The sequence below is a fragment of the Metopolophium dirhodum genome, chromosome 4, assembly GCF_019925205.1.
Source record: "Metopolophium dirhodum isolate CAU chromosome 4, ASM1992520v1, whole genome shotgun sequence".
Classification (NCBI taxonomy): Eukaryota; Metazoa; Arthropoda; class Insecta; order Hemiptera; family Aphididae; genus Metopolophium; species Metopolophium dirhodum.
In genome coordinates this window covers 4799795-4819970 of record NC_083563.1, presented here as the reverse complement: position 1 = coordinate 4819970, position 20176 = coordinate 4799795, and the positions used below count along the sequence as shown (strand labels likewise).

At 29.1% G+C, this 20176-nt stretch overlaps 1 protein-coding gene across 1 annotated transcript; it reads left to right on the top strand.

Moving 5' to 3' along the window:
- The first annotated feature begins 3394 nt into the window (after positions 1 to 3394).
- Positions 3395 to 14206, top strand: LOC132943186 (uncharacterized). The gene is made up of 4 exons (XM_061012052.1): positions 3395 to 3478; positions 3563 to 4332; positions 9094 to 9303; positions 10947 to 14206. Exons 1-4 carry the CDS (start codon positions 3395 to 3397, stop codon positions 11041 to 11043), a joined length of 1161 nt encoding a protein of 386 aa, XP_060868035.1. The 3' UTR covers positions 11044 to 14206.
- Positions 14207 to 20176: the final 5970 nt, after the last annotated feature.

The following is a 20176-nucleotide window of genomic DNA, read 5'->3' as shown; positions in this document are numbered from 1 at the left end:
CCGTGCCCCGGGGTGGGGGGATGGCGGCACTTGTTCTCCGGACACCGTGACTTGCACGGAGAAAAATGCCGCCCAGTGGTCGAGGATCGAACTCGGACCGGCTGTGCTGAATCCGTCGCGTTAGACCACTCGGCCACCTCGTCCCCCCTAGTTATTTATTATTTATACAAATGAAATAAGATAATAAAAACAATAATAAATGTTTTATATTACCTTTGTATAAAAACGAAGCATTCTGTAATTTTTCTTTAACCAATCCCGTTTATTAATTTTTATATTCATACAAAAATGTAATACAGTGTCAAATTGCAATATAATACACATTAACTTCTATGTATACAAATTGCCTATTTTACAGTTTATAGGCGCAAAATAATAAAATGTATTATTAACATAATAAAATATTTATGAATGAGGTTTTCATACCCAGTCAAATAATAGTATATACTATAATATTATTGTATAGTAAGGGCAAGAAGTGATCTATTTCAGTAATTGAAGATAGCTAAAATAATGAACTGATCTTGCTGTTATCTGTATTTAGATTTTCCAAACTGTTTCGTATAGAATACCAGTGGAAAACCATCTGCCAGTTGATAGCTAGTATTTGATATATTAGAGTATTAGACAAAATGTATCGATATTAGATATTATGTTCAACAACATTAATCCATTTGTACAGTAACTTGTCCCACCGGAGCCGTATAGGCAGATTTCCATTTTACCGCAGAACGAAAATAATATTTACTGTTCGCTGTGAAAAATGGTTATTTCCAACGCTTCAACCGGCATCAAAAATTATACTTTCAGTGGAGTGGTAAAAAATAATTTTATAACCAAGTATTTGGTTAACTAGATTATTATCTTTGTCCGTTGTAGCTACCAATACATACATTATATTATGCTAACTTATATGATACATACCACATGAAAATTATTGTCACATTGCAGCGCAGTGAGAAAATTCTATTGCCCTTGCATAATATGGAAGTGCCGGCGCGCGCACCATTGCAGTAAATCGTGTCATACTCCACCTGCACATTTTTAACGTTATCACGACAATGTGTGAAAACCTTTAACTTTTAAGAATCTTTAAGACATATTGTTTTCCACACACTTTATAACCAGTATGCTTTTCCGTTATTGGGTAATCAGACACAAAATGTAGTAATAATAGTACACAAAACCTAAGTGTAAACCAAAACTTTAATATCACTATTTTATGGATTTCACGACAATTACAGCTACATAAAATACAACTTGTGGTATAAACAAGAAGGACAATAATTTATTGTATTCAATACATTTCGTATGGTGCCTGTGACCATACGATCGGTTCGGTTTTCATTCCCACCAAAATTAATATTTTACACCGTTAATTTATATGATTATATCACAATCTACAGACTATTTTCATATATAGTCTGTGATTTTATCAATAAGTTGAAATCTATTAACCTAATAGGTATCATATTATAATCATTATACAATATTAATCGTGAGCATAAAGAAGAAAAAAAGATATTCTACCTTTCTACGGTATATTCTATGATATAGGTACCGAATACGGTGTACTCTCGATTATCCGTGTAATGGGGTGACGTCGCATACTTGCATCCATGGATAAATGAAATCCGTGAATAATCCGCTTAATTGAAATTAAAACAAAAATACAATAGTTATATTATGAAAATAATAATATAATTATGTAAATCTTGTAATGTTGTATAATATGTAGTATTTAAGGAAAATTATATGAGAACCCCTTTTATTTTTAATTTTTGGGTTAGATATAGCTTCGTTATAGATCGAACGTCATCAATAATTTACCATAAACAGCTGAATACCTACTATAATAATTAATTATACATTCACCCACATAAATTGTAATTGAAAATACATTTCTAGGGCTAAGAATTTGCATCAGGTAAACGTCGTTCACCACGTCACTGGCTGTACGTTAATTGGATTTGCAGATCATGTACATGGTTCGTTCAACAGAAGACCGCGAATACCTGTATACCTAACGTAATACCATTGCTTATAAATACTAGTATTTATAATCAATGGTAATACTAATATTCTAATTTTTCTTCGCCCTTCGCTGCAAAATATATGGGGTCTGCCACTCTTGTCCTTCATCTCCATATGTCAATATAATCCAGTACTGTTTTCATTTGTAAAAATAATAATAATTATAGTAAAAAGAAAAAGAAATACTATATCCAGAAAAATATATTCTACTCGGGAAAAATACTACATATTCGTGAAATATACGTGTATTTATAATCTTATATATAACTACCTAATAAGTTATAATTATAATATACTTATAAATTATAAACTATATGGACTTACTTTAGCACATAAAATAATAGTAATTTTCGTAAAAATGTAATACAAATGTATATTTTAACCACTTATTCAGTGGTTATATATGACGTATTTTTAATGTTATAGGTTAATATACCCAATAATGAATAAACATCTTAGGTAGGTACTCTCAAATTTTGATATAAATTGAGAAATTGGTTGAATCTTTTTACTAATATTTATAAATTACACGAGCCCATCGTACATACATAAATAATCTAAGCGTCTAATTCATCAACATTTTCTAATTTTTATCAACTAATCGTATAAATACTTGTAAACATTTTTCATTTCATTCATGTATTAATGAAATCAAGGAAAAGTGAAAGTAAAAAGTAAATTTATATTTTTTCCACAGAAACAAATGAAATTTAACATTAAAAGAATATTATTATTAGTCATGTAGCAATAAAAAACATGAAATTACTTAAACCTAGGTATAATTAATAATGACACGTTCTTAAAAACACAAGACGGCATGCACCCTTTGACGCAACTAGTTTTAACCTGTGATTTCTATAATGTTAAATCATTTCAGGTTTTTATTTAGTCATGACACATGCAAGTATAAAACTCTTTAATTTATATGAAAAAAACCAAAATAAATAAAACCACTTAACATAATATTATATACATTCAAATTATATTTATTTGTAAGGTAAACAATGTGCGTCATCCTTCCTTGACGGAAAATAATAACAAAATATAATATGCGTACACAATTAAATGAGTGTATTAAGTATTTTAAAATAATAAATTACTGTACAATAGTATATAAAGGTACATACATGACACAAACAAAGTTACATCAGATATACATATTCTGTATCACCGCAGAGACAATAAAAATAATTGCATAAAATTAAAAGAAAGTGTATTATGTTAATTTTTATGCTACACCGTTATTATTATACTATAACATGAGCCTAATTTGTACACTCTTCCGTGTCTTGAGTATGAACAATATGCATGGCCTTCTAGAAATAATATAAAATGCCGTCGTTTGTCTCATTCGAATGCGATGAGCGACAATGTAAAGGAGTATAGTAAGAGCCTAAATACTCAAACAGGTAATATGTTACTATCATTTGGGAATATGGAAAAAGTAAGTATAATGTTGCAAAGCTATATTATATTAATCGATTGATGTGGGTGATTTTAAATTAGTACCTATAATGTATGTTTATAGGTTATACTTTCGATATTGATCTTCGTCTGCCATACCCATCAGAGGCCACAGCTCGAAGTAGACGTATTAACTACAACCGAGCCGACCGATAATACTACCGAAGAGACCAAAAGCTTGGAAAAAATTTCACAAGTTACGGAAGCCACTGCGGTAACGGTTCAAACTTCCGTTAACTTTTCGTCGTTCAGTCCGAGCGTGGTTTTTGAAGACTTTAAGCCCAGCAATTATTATAGGCCCGATGGCAACCCTATATTTGAAAGGCCTAGTCCGCAAGTCTCTCACGAAGTAGTTTTCCACAAACCTGAATACTTTGCAAGGCCCAATAATCAAGCAAACCAATTGCCACCGAAATCCAGAGACAATAATGTAATTTTCCCGCAAGCGACCCAAGAACATTACTCCCAATTTTCACAATTCGAAAACCGATCTAACGGACCGGAGTCTAGGGGTCCGTATAAGTTCACCGAAGCCTTACCTCAGCAGCAGTTCAAACCGATGAAACACGATTTTGGTGGAGAGCTGCCCACCAGTGCTTACGATAACAACTTCTACGAAAGGCATTTTGGAAAGTATCACGGGAACGAGATGTCGCAATATCCAGACATAATACACGAACCGCCTAAAATCTATCACAGCGTCACGACGGCTCATAAAAAAGACCCCTGGAGGAGCATGCTTAAGGTGTTGGCCACTATCCTGCCGGTTGGTCTGTTGCTCGCATCCTTTCCACCAACTGTCATCAAAGTGAATTCAACGCAATACCCTTACCAGTGAGTGAATACATTAAATTTCGTTAGATATAAGTGAGTTTGGCAAAACAACAAATGAGAGGGTATACATACATCATTTGTAGGAAAAATTCTACGTCATCTTATAGTATCATACTTATTGGTGCAAATCACAAACTAACGATCTTATAAAGTTAGACCTATGCATTTTTCCGATAAATTGGGAAAAGTGAGAACATAGTTATTTTTCGGGAACACTGTTTTTTTGAGCGATTTTTATTATGTAAATTTACTGCGAGTGTCATACATTTTACAATTCTTGTGTTTGGTTTTTGATTTCAGGGCTATAGGCAAGTTACTACACAAATATGTATGTAATATATTATTTTTGATTCTGAGTAGAGCTATGAATGTATTGATTTTACAATGATGTGTGTTGTTTTTTGTTTGTCTGTCATAACATTTTAGGATAGTAAAAATGCTTAGATTTTCTTCAATAGTATCTTTTCTGATAGGAAAATGAATCTAGTTAATACTTTGAGGGGGTCAAAAGTAAAAATGTCCTAGTAGTTTTAAAAGACGCCGTGAAAAACAAAAAAAATTTAAGGAAAAACGGGAATTTTTATGCAAAGTTTTCGACAAAATCGATTTTGGTATTTGGTGTAACTCTAGAAAAAATTACCGTAGATACATGACATTTGACTTGATTGTATTAGCATTTTCTATACACCATAACATTTTCAAAATATTGTTAAATATATTGTTTTGAGCTGTTTACAGACATTTTCAGTTTAAATTTTTTTCGTTTTTTTTTCTATAAATATCAATAAAATGTTATTTGTTGGGTCAGAAAACTTTAACATTTAATACAATAAGGCTCCTGATATATTGTTAAAATAGCAATTGAAAAATATTAAATAAAAATAGCACAATTTTTTTTATAAGCATTTAAAGTTTGAATTTAGACAAAATTTATCAAATTTAAAAATGATTTTGTAGTAAATTTATGAAATATTCAATTTTTATAGCAAAGGATTGAAAACTTAAAACAAGGTTCCACGTAAATAGTTTAATAAATTACTTTATTCACAATAATATCATTAAATATACTTATTAATATATCATAGGTTGACGCTCAGAATCGTCTTTCGTATACAATGATATTATAATTTAATTATATCATTAAATTCAAATTTAACACCATCCATTAAAGTGACCCACTTGTAACCTACTGTACAGCAGAGTGTACCACTTGTCCACCATTTTTAAATTGATCATAATAATAATTAACATCGACTAAAATGGCCATTTGTTATAACTTATGAGACGTTTTATATAACTAATTAATGTCACATTTTAGATTCAGAGCGTAGTGATAAGTGTGTTTTATTTAGTTATTTAATGTATATTTATAATGATTTTTTTTCTGTCATCAACATTTGGGGTACTTAAAATGCTCCAATTTTCGATATGAGTATCTTTTCTGATAGTTGGTGCTTTCGGGAGGCCGGTAGTTTTTGTAAGCGCCAGGAAAATAAAACGAATGAATAATGGAAATTTTTATAGAAAACCAAGTTTTGAAAAAATCGATTTATATTTTTTTGGTGTAACTCAAAAACGAATTACTGTAGACACTTAAAATTTTCATCAAATATTTTTCCCTTTTGATCTATTTATTGCCTTGAGAAATTTTTCAAATTATTGTCGATAAAAACTTTTTACTATAATAATAAGCTTTTTTATTAGCAGTTAAAAAGTTGTATAGATACATATACGCATTACGCACGATGATTTTTTTAATTCATTTAAAGTTAAAATTTTGACAAAATTCATCAAAATCCCGAAAATCTGCAAATTATTTTTCAGTTAAAAATTAATAAAACAATTTAATTTTATATCTAACATTCGAAATGCTAATAGAGGATTCCCAACTAATTTTTCTACTTGTATCGATAAAAAAAAAGTTCACCGGACAGTAACATTAATTTTTTATGAGCGTTTGAGTTTAAATTGCTTACGATATTTGATATTCATTGGTTTTTTTATTATTGTGCTAATCGGTTTTTATACTAACCATAGATTGTCCAGTGTATATGTATATTTATTTGAATTTATGATGTAGCTATCTAGTTTGACCAGTAAAAATATAGTATAATACTAATTGCTAATAAAATATTTATTATTTAATTAGAACGTTTCAATCTTTGCTAAGAAATAAAATAATTAATTATTTGTCTCCGATACTTGTATCTAATATCCATAGTATATATTAATAACATAATAACATCAAACATATACTCTAACTGTTCGATCTTGTATCCTGATACTTTTTCGGGAGTATCTTTCCCAGCCCTGTCTAATAAATAATAATACAGTATATGGCGACAACCACACGTCGTGTATATTACGCTTCTGTGCGAATCCGCGTCCTCTGTACCCTTTTTACAGCGCCTTTACGATTTTTGTCCCATAGATATCGATGTGTTTTTTGAGTAATATCGTCCTCTTGCGCGGAAAGCGGTGCTCGTCGTTTAGGCGACCTAACATTGGCATTTAATATATTATATATATATAATAGATGTATCGTTTATATCCGACCCAATACTTATACATGCGGCCGGTTCCGACATAAGGAACGGGGCGGGGAAAGGGGAAATCTAAGCGGTGGGCATAGTCGAATCGCTGCACCCGGTGAAAAGTGCGTCCTTATACGGTAGATCGCACAGCCCGACCAAGCAAACCGATCCTCTCTAATCGGGAGACTTTGCGCGACTGCGACGTTTCGTGCGGGTGAAAGCGTCTGGGCAGTCGCGGCGTACATAATATATAATAATATATATATATATATATATATATGTGAATATTCACACACGACGAGCTGACGACGATAACATAACCCACCGCTGCACCCGCAGTCCACGCATATAGCTTCTCCTTTCGTACGAGTACTGGGTGTGCATTAGTTGTGTGTGTGTGTGTGTGTGTGTGTGTGTGTGTGTGTGTGCGGTTACGATGTCATACCTACGGATGCGATTCGAGAAAAAAACGAGAGGATAAAATAACACTCGCGCCAGTCGCCGGTATCGTACGCAGTGTAATATACCGAGTCAACCGCACACATATTATTCTATATTATGGTATATGGTAGGTACACGCCATGTCGTCGTAAAATAATAATTGTTGTCTCCCAATAATTATATATACACGGTGATTCACCTGCAAGCATCCTCACCCCCAGTGTTTCCATTAATAATGAATATAGGTACTCAGTCTGATTGTTGGAATTTTTAAATAGGACGTACACTTAAAGACCATAATTTAAAACTCTTGAGATTTTTTGTACTACTTAAGAAGTTTCCCGTGTCGATACAACTTTTGTCTTTCAAATTAGAACCGTCTTTTTTACTGTAAATTATTTATGAAATATTTTATTTATTTTTTTTTTTGAAAATGTTGATGTACCTAATTTTACATTTAAACGAGTAGTTTCTCTGTTATTAAAATAAATAAGGATAATAGTCTTTAAAAACGGTTTTACAAGAATATAAAAAAGATATGATATTGGATCTAGTATTTATTCAGACTATTTTTACAAATTACAAATGTTGATAAATTAATATTAATTACCTACTACAATTTTCAAATTTTCAAAACCCATTGGGCAATTATACTAGTACACAAAGTTAAATTACTCAAAAAACTTGTACAAAATATGAATACCTATTATTAAAAAATTACAAATATCAAATTTTAAATAACTATATTATTGAAGGAAAAATGGGGACAATGCTTGGTGAATCATTCTGTATATACAATATATACGCGCTTGCCACTGATGCGGGTCTCTTGGACTACGGCCTGTTGCCGCACCCTGTAGAGAAATCTTCGATTGTACAAAGGTCATCGCTGCAACTTACAGACACTCAGTGTGTTTCGTTTGTATACTTGATGTCGAGAGTTTACTACTATTACTATTATTATTATTAATTAATATTATTTTTCATCTCGTTAGTATTAATTGTTGTGTATGCGATATGCCATATGCATATGTATAGATGCTCTGCCGAGTAAACATGTTTGACGGTCGACGTTACATTAGATATATTCGACATCCATATAATTCACCTATTCGAATTACGTACTCATATGGCTCGCGCGTGCGCTTGTCCAGAGATTTTTATCGAATTATGTGGCCTAAAAGTGAAAACGACTAATTAGACACGTTTTTTTTTGGAAATATTTCTAAAATTGCATGAACACCCACCGTATTGCTAACTAGAATATACACGCAGCTAGCTTAGACTATTAGAGTAATATTCAACTTCGCTACAGGATCCTTCTGATACGTTATTAGAGCGTATAAATATATTATGGTTAATACGATTATTTTCCATGCTCCAGTGTATTTGAAGTTTAAGCGTAGATTAATCATCTTTGTCCGATCATCCTCCTGTACGGTCATGCTGTCATGGCGTGTTTCCTGTCTAGATATTCAAAATAATTTCTTTGGAATACGTCTAATATGCACACTATACGCTTATTTTATTTTTAAAAAAGCAAATATGGTTTATATTATATAATTATTATGCTAGAAAAGAATAGAAATGGCTCGGACAGGATAGAATTTAACGATGTTACTGTGTTATACACACACACACACACACACACACACACAAATATTGCCTATGGTCAAACGTTCCAATTTAGAAAAGTTCAAAGTTGTTATTTGTTTACATGGATGGAATATTATATTGCCTACGCTTGAATTAGTAATATATTATGTATTATACACCTTTGGCATAGGTTCCAAAAGAATTCGACAGCATACAATCCAAATGTTATTGCCGGGAGGTATAAGGCATTGAGAAAGATGAGCACTGAATGGAAAACAGACGGAGAAGACAAATCGCCCGGATATTTAGACAATTGTTTAAAAAAGAAAATATGCGAAACCATAAAGAGCAACTATTCGCATAGTCAATTGGAAACTCTACAGCAAAACTATAAACTAAAGTAAGATTATTTAAACGGTTATAAATTATTGTTCATACACCAATCGACTACGATTTACCTAAATAATATTGCTATTATTACGAAAATGTACCTACTAAACATTCTACGTCATTGGTGTACTTACCTATATTATTACACTATTTGTACCCATATTAAATGAATCATAATATTAATACATATTATATAGTATATTACTTACAACTAATTAGTATTATATCTTTGTAAATAATTCATAACTGTTTATTAAAATGGCGAAAAATATATTGACTGGTATTATAGGTATACTTAATATAAAATAATGATTATAATCATTTTGATTAAGTGATACTTGCGAAAACCAACCATCATAATAATAGGTATATAATATATTAAGTAGATACCTATCAAGAACAAGCACTGCAGTTTTATTTTTTTTTTTAAACGACTTAACTATTATAATTATTACCATCGGTCAACGCGTTAACAGAAATATTATACGCTTTGAATAATAATTTTTCCATAGTGGGCTACAACCATGTTTTCAATTTCTCATGTTCGAATGTTATATCTACCTGTGGAATACGAGAAAAAACTGTGGCTTGTTAACATTATAGTATGCGTATGTTTATAAAATTGACTTCGACGGCTTAAGAACACAAGCACACTCACATCTGCATAAAATTATGTTGTTTCCATCTTACACTAGCATTACGAACAAAATTACAAATTTGCAGCTGAAGACAAATATTTTGTGTTGTTAACTTTAATGATAGAGTGGATTAAGTTAAAGTAAGAACACTATTTGTATTTTTACGATATTTTAATTACCGAGCAAGTTATAGCATACTGTAATATTTTACACATTCAAAACTTGCTTAACATTTTTAAGGTAATTTTCGGTAAAAAACCGAAGCACAAACACTGATTATGTTCTTACTCTTAAGTTTTATAATAAGTCAATTTATTACAACAATTAAGCAAACAACACAAAATTGATTCGACTAAATTAGTAATAAGTTTGATATGTTCTACGGAGAAACATAATCTTTGGCGTATGGTATAGTGTTATTAAAATATAACATTTTTATATGATTATATTTTGTTGGTACAGATCACGTAAGTCAAAACTATAACTCACTATCAGTGAAATTTATTTTGGTCTAAACATTTTAAGTCACATTATATTGGGTACAAAACATGTATGTCTAGTTAAGAATTGAGAATCTGACAGAAATAATTTTAAAATGGTCTTAATATATTAAGTCAAGCTCAGTAATAATTTTAAATGCATGCCCTAATAGCGTAAGTCATATAAAATAAAAATCCAATTATCTTAAGTCACTTAAAAATAATGAAGAATCGATTTTAAAGTTCTACTTAATTGTTAACATAAAAGTTGGTACATTGAATATTAATATTAAATTAATTATCAGCCCAGACACTATTGTCTACGATTTAGAATGATTTTTTAATGTTTCGTTTAATCCTTTTGAAAACTAGTCGTTTCTGACTCAATAATTAAATTAACATTAATAAACATTTATACTGTACGCCAAAGAATTATAATATGTGGATATGGCGTGCTCTTAATTTAGGTATACACATCATTAGCCGCGGTATAAGATTACAGGCACATAATAATATTATTGTCTTATTATTTTCAGTTGGACCACGGACAATGGCCCGACGATGGTGGAAATCGCAAAAGCGGCCGCATCCGCAGAGCCGGAATCGTGTCAAGTATTCGTTTGCAGTGATTGAACAAGCTGGGCGTCGCTGTAGCGTTGTTATGTATATACATTTATTATTATATATAGGTACCTACTGTCTGCAATAATAATAATAATAATAATAATAATAATATAATATACCTGGTAGCGTGTATATATAGGTACACTTTTATAATATCAACACGGTAACCACAATTTTTATGTATACCGATCAGACCGCGAGAATTCCATTAATGCACGGAATGCAGACACGTTTTAATGGCTGGGTATCGGAAGTTGACTTGGCCCTGGGCGAACTTTCGTTCCGCGATAGCCATAAATAAATAATAATAATAAAAAAAACCAAATCTGCTGGATGAATTTCGTCTAAGAATGTGGTTGATGACACATTCTTACTTTACGGATATCGCTTTCTTTTGTAGCTTTTGACGCGATTCTCAATCATAGACGAATAGGGCATCATACGATTAATATTATATTATACACTTAGATTAAATAACGGTAGATACGTACAATATTTTCTATTACAAAATTTAAACCAGATTAAAATCCAAAAAACGTCGTATTTACGCTTTATCTCTTATACACATATAATTTGACCGGAATCGATCATTTACTGCACTGTACTGGATGGATTATACGTTATTATCTTATACCTATAATAGACGTAGAATATTGTGTGTGATTTTTGCACCATAGTATATTTTATTCGTGTTAAAGCATTAAAGATTAAACCAGCTGTTATTAATACAGTTCGTATGGCGTAATACAGTAAACTCTATTGGAAAACCAAAATTATCGATAAAAAAAATAGGTTTAAGGCATCATTCATCATTGCCGCCAAACTGTCGTAATAGACTACATTTTTTTTTTGTAAACTCGAGATCGTCTCTAACTTCATCATTGATCACATCTATTGTCTAATCAAAATATTTCTTATTACACTGCCATAACATAATTATATTATGACACGACGTCGACTCCAAAATCCGAAACGAATAATATTCACTTGACACAAATTTCAATTTATTATAAAATTAATATGTTATGGTACACTACGCGTCATACAATGGCATGCGGTTGTTGCAATACATTTTCATATGTAAATAAATTCGATCTCGTCCGCCAGGCGTTTCGATAAAACGTTTAACGGAGTATAACGCATTATTTTAATGTAAGTAGCATGAAAAAGTAAAACCGAAGAGCAACATGCGCAGACACGCTTAACTGCGAAATTAAATAACTCTCCAGCGATTATACATTCCACTCTCTTCTGCAGGCGTTGTAGATTTAACGTTATGATTTAATATTTTGTATAATACGTATAGTGCGTACATTATGTATGCTAGTGTATATTAAGGTCGACGTTATACCTTTTAGAAGGTTTTTAATGAAACGTCCAATAACTATTCGCCAAAATGTACACACCGTATCATCATTCTATTATTGCCGATTAAAAAATAAAACTGTTGTACTTACCATGAGTCTCTAATTGACCATTTTAATTATTTATAAAATATATTTCGAAAGTTTTAAAATGTTACGTAGTATATCTACGTAAATCGTACTACCAATAGTAATATAATAATATACTAATATATCCCATCATTGACCCTTTTACACAAAGTATACATTATATATCGACGGAATAAAATAATTATTTTGTAATTGTATTATATTCTTAATTTTAGCATAGTGAAGCTTAGTATTATACATAGTATAGTTAAAACTAGTATTGGCTTTGAAAAAAAAAAATGTCTTGATAAAGTAAGTAAAGTACCTAAGTATAAAACATTTCTCGCGTAGTCGTGTAGACTTACGGATTCAAAATTGAATAAGGATACTTAATTTTACTTTAAAGAGGTCAGTTACCTGCACCTTAATTAAAGATAAATTTAAAAAAAAAAACGTGAAAATCGAGGGAGAATTAATAAAAAGTTGAGCAGGATATACAGATACTAAATACTCGTCTCCCTTCATATATCTCGATGAAAAATAGTGTTTTTATATTATTTTAGATTCTGAGCGGATCGAGGAAACTATAGTGGTTCGACAATGGTGTTTATTTTATTTTATTTTTTTTATATTGTATACAAAATTTCTACCAGAAGGAGTGCTTCGATTCAAACATATTTACATATATCTTATCTTTTAGGAAATTGGATCAAGCTAGTACTTTAAAGAGGTATTTTTTTTATTTTCTCAATAGTAATTTGTTGGATATTTCTTAATTTTTTTGGAAGCCAATGCTCAACTTAAAAAAAATTTGACTAACAAACACATCCTTGTAAAATCAATACATTCCATTGCTCATGATTAAAAAAATTAAAACAATAACCCATCTTTTGACCAACTTTTCAATTATATACTCACTTCGATTAAAATTTTGTATTAGTTTAAACGGTTTGAAGATATTTGGAGAGTGACTCACCTGATTCATTAAGGTGTATCCATATTTTTTTATAAACGTGTACATTCTGTTATATAATATTTGATAATTAGAGATCTTATATGTTCAGACATTGAAAATGGGTATTTTATGGTAAATTATGCACCCGAATAGAGAAGAGAGACGAGGATAAGAGTGGCCACTATAATCTATATAATATATAGTCCCCGTACTAAGCTTGGGAACTCTGAATTTTCCGTCTACGAATAATATTTTCTTACTGATGATATTGTCTATGTATTTAAGTTTCTAGCAATGGGTATCAGCGTCATTAATTCATTTACCTAAATTTCTATGACAGTCTCAGAATAAATATCTATATTATGAACTCTAATGGATCACGATTTTATTTATTACCCAATTTCTTCAATTTAATACAATTTTAAGATAGTCTTGGACTTATGTATATTTCAATGTCATTTTTCAATTTCCTTTTTGTGTCGCTAGGGATGATCTTGGTGAAATTATATTTACGGAAAAAGCATACTATATGTATAAAATATACATTTGTGGGTGTCTTATAATCTAAACTATATTGATATTCTATATTCTATAGTTAATTAGTCTTGTAATATTCGTTAAAATCTATTATAATTTGGTTGTACAACTTGTACACGTCTTATACCATTGTTTTATGTCTGGTTATATATTAAATACCATTATACCAAAACTGATAGGTTCTCGAAACAACTTTCTGAATATAATTATTATAAATAGGTACCTATTTTATTATTCTTAATTATTTTTCGAAGACATTCCTACAACGTATACGTTATGTATAAAACGCTATACAAGATATTATATGATTTTTTTTTCTCACTCTTTCGTGTAAAATAAGTTAAAAGTATGTTAATTTTTAAAGGTCAACTACTTTATAACTTACATTTGTGAAAAATATTATGAACACATAAACGAGCAAAAACAAGAGAGTTTTATTTTTTAATAACTATCTGGTTCAAAATAATTATTTTAACCTTACAATAATAATTATTAATTAACATTTATTTTGGTTATCAGGTATATACTGTATACATAGGTACCTAACGTAACTTAATTTAAATTGATGTTTTAATATTTTATACATGGTCAATAATACGTAAATCAAGTTCACCAGTCTACCAGTAAAAGACATAATAATTGAAATATCACCATATTAATTAATAAGAACAACCACTACAACTATGTACTTAAATAGTTACATATAGTAACAAGTAACATACATTTTGTGAATAGTTTTGTCAAATAAATATATTATGTGGTTTAGTGATTAAGAATGTTAAGAGGATGTCTGCGCACTACTTATTTTTTCTCTCTGCCCCTTGTGCAACATAGAAAATTGTTAGTTCAATATATTACTTATATTGTGGATAATGTTAAAACGCAAACAATAATTGAAGACGAGTTTGAAAACAATATTATCTATGTGATGCACTTATTAGTTATTATCGCAATAGCTTACCTATACTAAGTATGAAAAATAAACTTTGGTACCTAGTAAATACAAAAAAAAAAAAGGTGGTTAAGTGGATGACGCTCTGCTGTACAGTAGGTTACAAGTGGGTCACTGTAATGGATGGTATTAAATTTGAATTCAATGATATAATATCATTGTATAAGAAAAACGATTCTGAGCGAAAACGGTCAGTCAGCCTATGATTTTACCAAGTATATTTGATGATATTATTGTGAATAAAGTAATTTATATATAACCTATTTACTCGGAGCCTTGTTTTAAATTTTCAATCTTTAGCCATAAAAGTTAAACATTTTATACATTTTTAACCACAAAATAATTAATAAATTATAAATTTGATAAATGTTGTCAAAATTTGAACTTTAAATGCTTATAAAAAAAAATTGTGCCTATGTATTTTTAATATTTTTCAACTGCTATTAGAACGATATATCAGGAGCCTTATATCAAATTTTCACGCTTTTTTACCCAACAAATAAAAATTTATTGATATTTATAGAAAAAAAAACTAAAAAAAGGTGGATAAGTGGATGTCGCTCTGCTGTACAGTAGGTTACAAGTGGGTCACTGTAATGGATGGTGTTAAATTTGAATTCAATGATATAATATCATTGTATAAGAAAAACGATTCTGAGCGAAAACGGTCAGTCAGCCTATGATTTTACCAAGTATATTTGATGATATTATTGTGAATAAAGTAATTTATATATAACCTATTTACTCGGAGCCTTGTTTTAAATTTTCAATCTTTAGCCATAAAAGTTAAACATTTTATACATTTTTAACCACAAAATAATTAATAAATTATAAATTTGATAAATGTTGTCAAAATTTGAACTTTAAATGCTTATAAAAAAAAATTGTGCCTATGTATTTTTAATATTTTTCAACTGCTATTAGAACGATATATCAGGAGCCTTATATCAAATTTTCACGCTTTTTTACCCAACAAATAAAAATTTATTGATATTTATAGAAAAAAAAACTAAAAAAATTGAAAACTGACAATGTCCGTAAACAGCTCAAAAAGAGTCAAAATATTTTCAACATTTTATGGTGTATAGAAAATGCTAATATAAACATTCAGTGAAATTTTCAAATATCTACAGTCATTCGTTTTTTAATTACAATAAAATAAGAAAATTGTTACATGAGAAATCGAGTAAATATCAAATGTTGTATAAATATAAATTTCAGACGCTCATAAAAATTTAATTTAAGTTTCTTCTAGACATTTTTTTTTTGATAAAGGTAGACAAACTTATGAGTAATCTTATATTACATTTTAAAATCTTAGATTTAAAAAGAAAATTTTTTATGAATTTCTAACTCAAAATAATTTGCAAATTTTCGTGATTTTTCCGTATTTTTTCAAGATTTGAACTTTAAACGTGTATAAAAAAAAACTGTGACTAAGGATTTTTAATTTTTTTCATCTGCCTTTGAAACAATAACCTAGGAGCCTTCTATTAAATTTTCAAGCTTTTTTACCCAACAAATAAAATTTTATTGATATTTATAGAAAAAAAATTTAAAAAAACTGAAAACTGACAATGTCCGTAAACAGTTCAAAAAAAGTCAAATTATTTTCAAAATTGTATTGTGTATAGAAAATGCAAATATAAACAACCAGTGAAAATTTCATGCATCTACGGTCATTTGTTTTAGAGTTACACCAATAACCAAAATCGATTTTGTTAAAAATCGATTTTGCGTAAAAATTCCCGTTTTTCCTTAATTTTTCTTTTGTTTTTCACATCGCTTTTGAAAACTACTGGGAAATTAAAATTTTGACCTCCCCAATGCACCAACGATATTCACTTTCCCATCGAACAAGATACTGAAGTCGAAAATCGAAGCATTATTTCGACTACTTATCGTGTACACAGACACAAAAATAAAAAAATAAAAAAAAAAATAAAAAAAAAAACACACATAATTGTAAAATCAATACATTCATCGTTTCACTCAGAATCTAAAATTGAAAACTGACAATGTCCGTAAACCGCTCAAAAAGAGTCAAAATATTTTCAAAATTTTATCGTGTATAGAAAATGCTAATATAAACATTCAGTGAAATTTTCAAATATCTACAGTCATTCCTTTTTCAATTACAATAAAATAAGAAAATTGTTACATGAGAAATCAAGTGAATATCAAATGTTGTATAAATATAAATTTCAGACGCTCATAAAAATTTAATTTAAGTTTCTTCTAGACATTTTTTTTTTGATAAAGGTAGACAAACTTATGAGTAATCTTATATTACATTTTAAAATCTTAGATTTAAAAAGAAAAATTTTTATGAATTCTCAACTCAAAATAATTTGCTATTTTTCGTGATTTTTCCGTATTTTGTCAAAATTTGAACTTTAAATGCTTATGAATAAAAACTGTGACTAAGGATTTTTAATTTTTTTCATCTGCCTTTGAAACAATAACCTAGGAGCCTTCTATTAAATTGTCAAGCTTTTTTACTCAACAGATAAAATTTTATTGATATTTATAGAAAAAAAAACTGAAAAAATTGAAAACTGACAATGTCCGTAAACAGCTCAAAAAGAGTCAAAATATTTTCAAAATTGTATGGTGTATAGAAAATGCTAATATAAACATTCAGTCAAAATTTCATGTCCCTACGGTCATTTGTTTTAGAGTTACACCAAAAACCAAAATTTTGCGTAAAAATTCCCGTTTTTCCTTAATTTTTCTTTTGTTTTTCACGTCGCTTTTGAAAACTATTGGGAATTTTACTAGGAATTTTTATTTTTGACCCCCAAAGTACCAACTAGATTCACTTTCCTATCAGAAAAGTTACTGTTGAAGAAAATCCAAGCACTTTTACTGTCCTAAAAGGTGATGACAGACACAAAAATAAAAATAAAAAATTTAAAAAAAAACACACATCATTGTAAAATCAATACATTCATCGCTTCAATCAGAATCTAAAATAAATAATGAATTTGTTTTTAATGTATTAAACCCTATTTTAACTTTGGTTATATTATGATCGATATATTTTATCATGTAAGGTAACATATTGTAACAGTTAGTATAAATATAAATCACTATAAAAATAGACTTTAATCAACATAAATATCACCTATAAATTAAAACATTTAAAAGAAAATGCAATATGCCAATTTATTAAGTTAATTTAGTATTGTTTGATTATATTTATGTTGTGCACATATGCAACCCATTACTAATCAAACATTTTTATATCGCGATTAAATCTGATTTGAGTAATTTAAGGAATTCTACAACTAATTCGCTACTTGCCGTCTTGGAATTTCACCGGAGGCGGTACAAAAAACTTTCTACAAGTTACAAAATAATTGATAATATCATTATTTAACTTGGTGTAGATAATATGCACGCGGTTAAAGCTTATTCTTTGATTCATGTTTTTTTCTTAAGCAGAAATAGTTTAAATGAGATCGTTGTTAAAGTTTTAAGCAAAACCTAAAATACGTTGTGAAAATTGTGTTTTTATTTTAGTCTAATAAATCATGTGAATATTTTCTTATAATCACCTTTGTGTCATTAATTTTTTCCAACTATATTTGTTTTAGAATGTTTTTATTTATAGTGAATTAGAATTAGGTATATATAGATTTTCTACCGTTAAGTTAAGTTCTGTGGTCGACACAATAATTATTAAATTGTAATATGATAATAAAATGTGGCAGTACAATTTGTCAGCTTTTCAAATTTATATGTATGAATCAATTTAATATTTCAACCAACCGATAATCCATAATCTATAGACTATAGGTACGCCTTATAAGTATACATTTTTACACTATCACAATTATAAAAACAAAATTTAATTTTTTTTCAATTTCCTAAAAAAAATTGTATAAAATAAAAATAATATATTATTTGTTAGCGACTAACCGTTCGCTATGATAATATTATAATATTTAGGTGTATTCGTGTACCTATATGCTGTTGTATGTTTAATACACGACAATAGGTAGGTACTGCAGCATCTGTTAAAAACACGGAATAGTTAGTTAATAATTTAATTTGTTAATTATGTACTTGATTATGTAAGTACCAATAGTTCCATCATATTCTAAAATAATTTTACAATGTCGATTGTAAATACTTATTGTAGGTATCTATATAATATTATATTAACAATTAACGATAGGTGCTCATTAACCAACTAAACTTTGTTCACGTAACATATGGCATGTTATAGTATTTTTAGTTGAGTAAATTTATTTTAAACCTGGATCAATCTCCAAATGATTTCAAGGTAAACTAATTATATTGATTCACGCACTTCTATAAGATTTATAATATTTGTACAGTTATTATAATCATTGTAGTGTTTGAAATATACGTATTATTATAATTAACAATATTTCAACTGTACATTAATATAAAACCCATTTGTCAAACTAGGAAGTTCAGTCTTAAAGTGATCATCCCAATCAGTGGCGTACGCAGGATTTTTCAATGAGGGGGGGGGGGGGCTTAAAAATGAATTATAATTTTATTTTTATTTTATCCAGTCTAATAATTTCAGACGTTTATTTGAGGTATTTTAAAATATTTGTACAACTTCAACCTCTCAACTTTTTGGTAGATAACTAGAACTTTTTAGGTAACGTTGGTTAGACCGTCTTCACTTGGATTGTATTTGATTAATTAAAGTTTTTTTATTCTAAAAATGTCAATTAAAAAATATTCATCCGGTCAAAATGATTAAAAATGTAATACCTACGTATGTTTTTATTATAGACAAAATATTAACGATACATAGGCATGATTATTTTTAATAAGCATTTAAAGTTCAAATTTTGACAAAATCACAGTTGATTTGTAGTTCAAAACTTATAAAATATCAAATGTGTATAGTTAAGGCTTGAAAATGTAATACAAAGTCTTTCATGCAAGTATTTCATACTTTTACTAAAAAATTACTGATAATTTTAGGAAAATTGATACGCAAATACAATGTTTTTACAAAAATGAATTCATTTTGATAAAACGTATATGAATTTACGTCTTGCTTACTAGTTGACAGTTGAAAGTTGATCAGTATTTTTTTTAAAGTTATAATAATACGGGTAATGTGGGGAGGGCTTCAGCCCGTTAGCCACCCCCCCCCCCCCGCCTGCGTACGCCACACATCTCAATGTTTGTTCATTCAAATTTGGTCATACGTAATAGTATGGGAAAAACTGTGATAAAAATTTGCGGTATAAACCGAGCTCTCGTGATTGT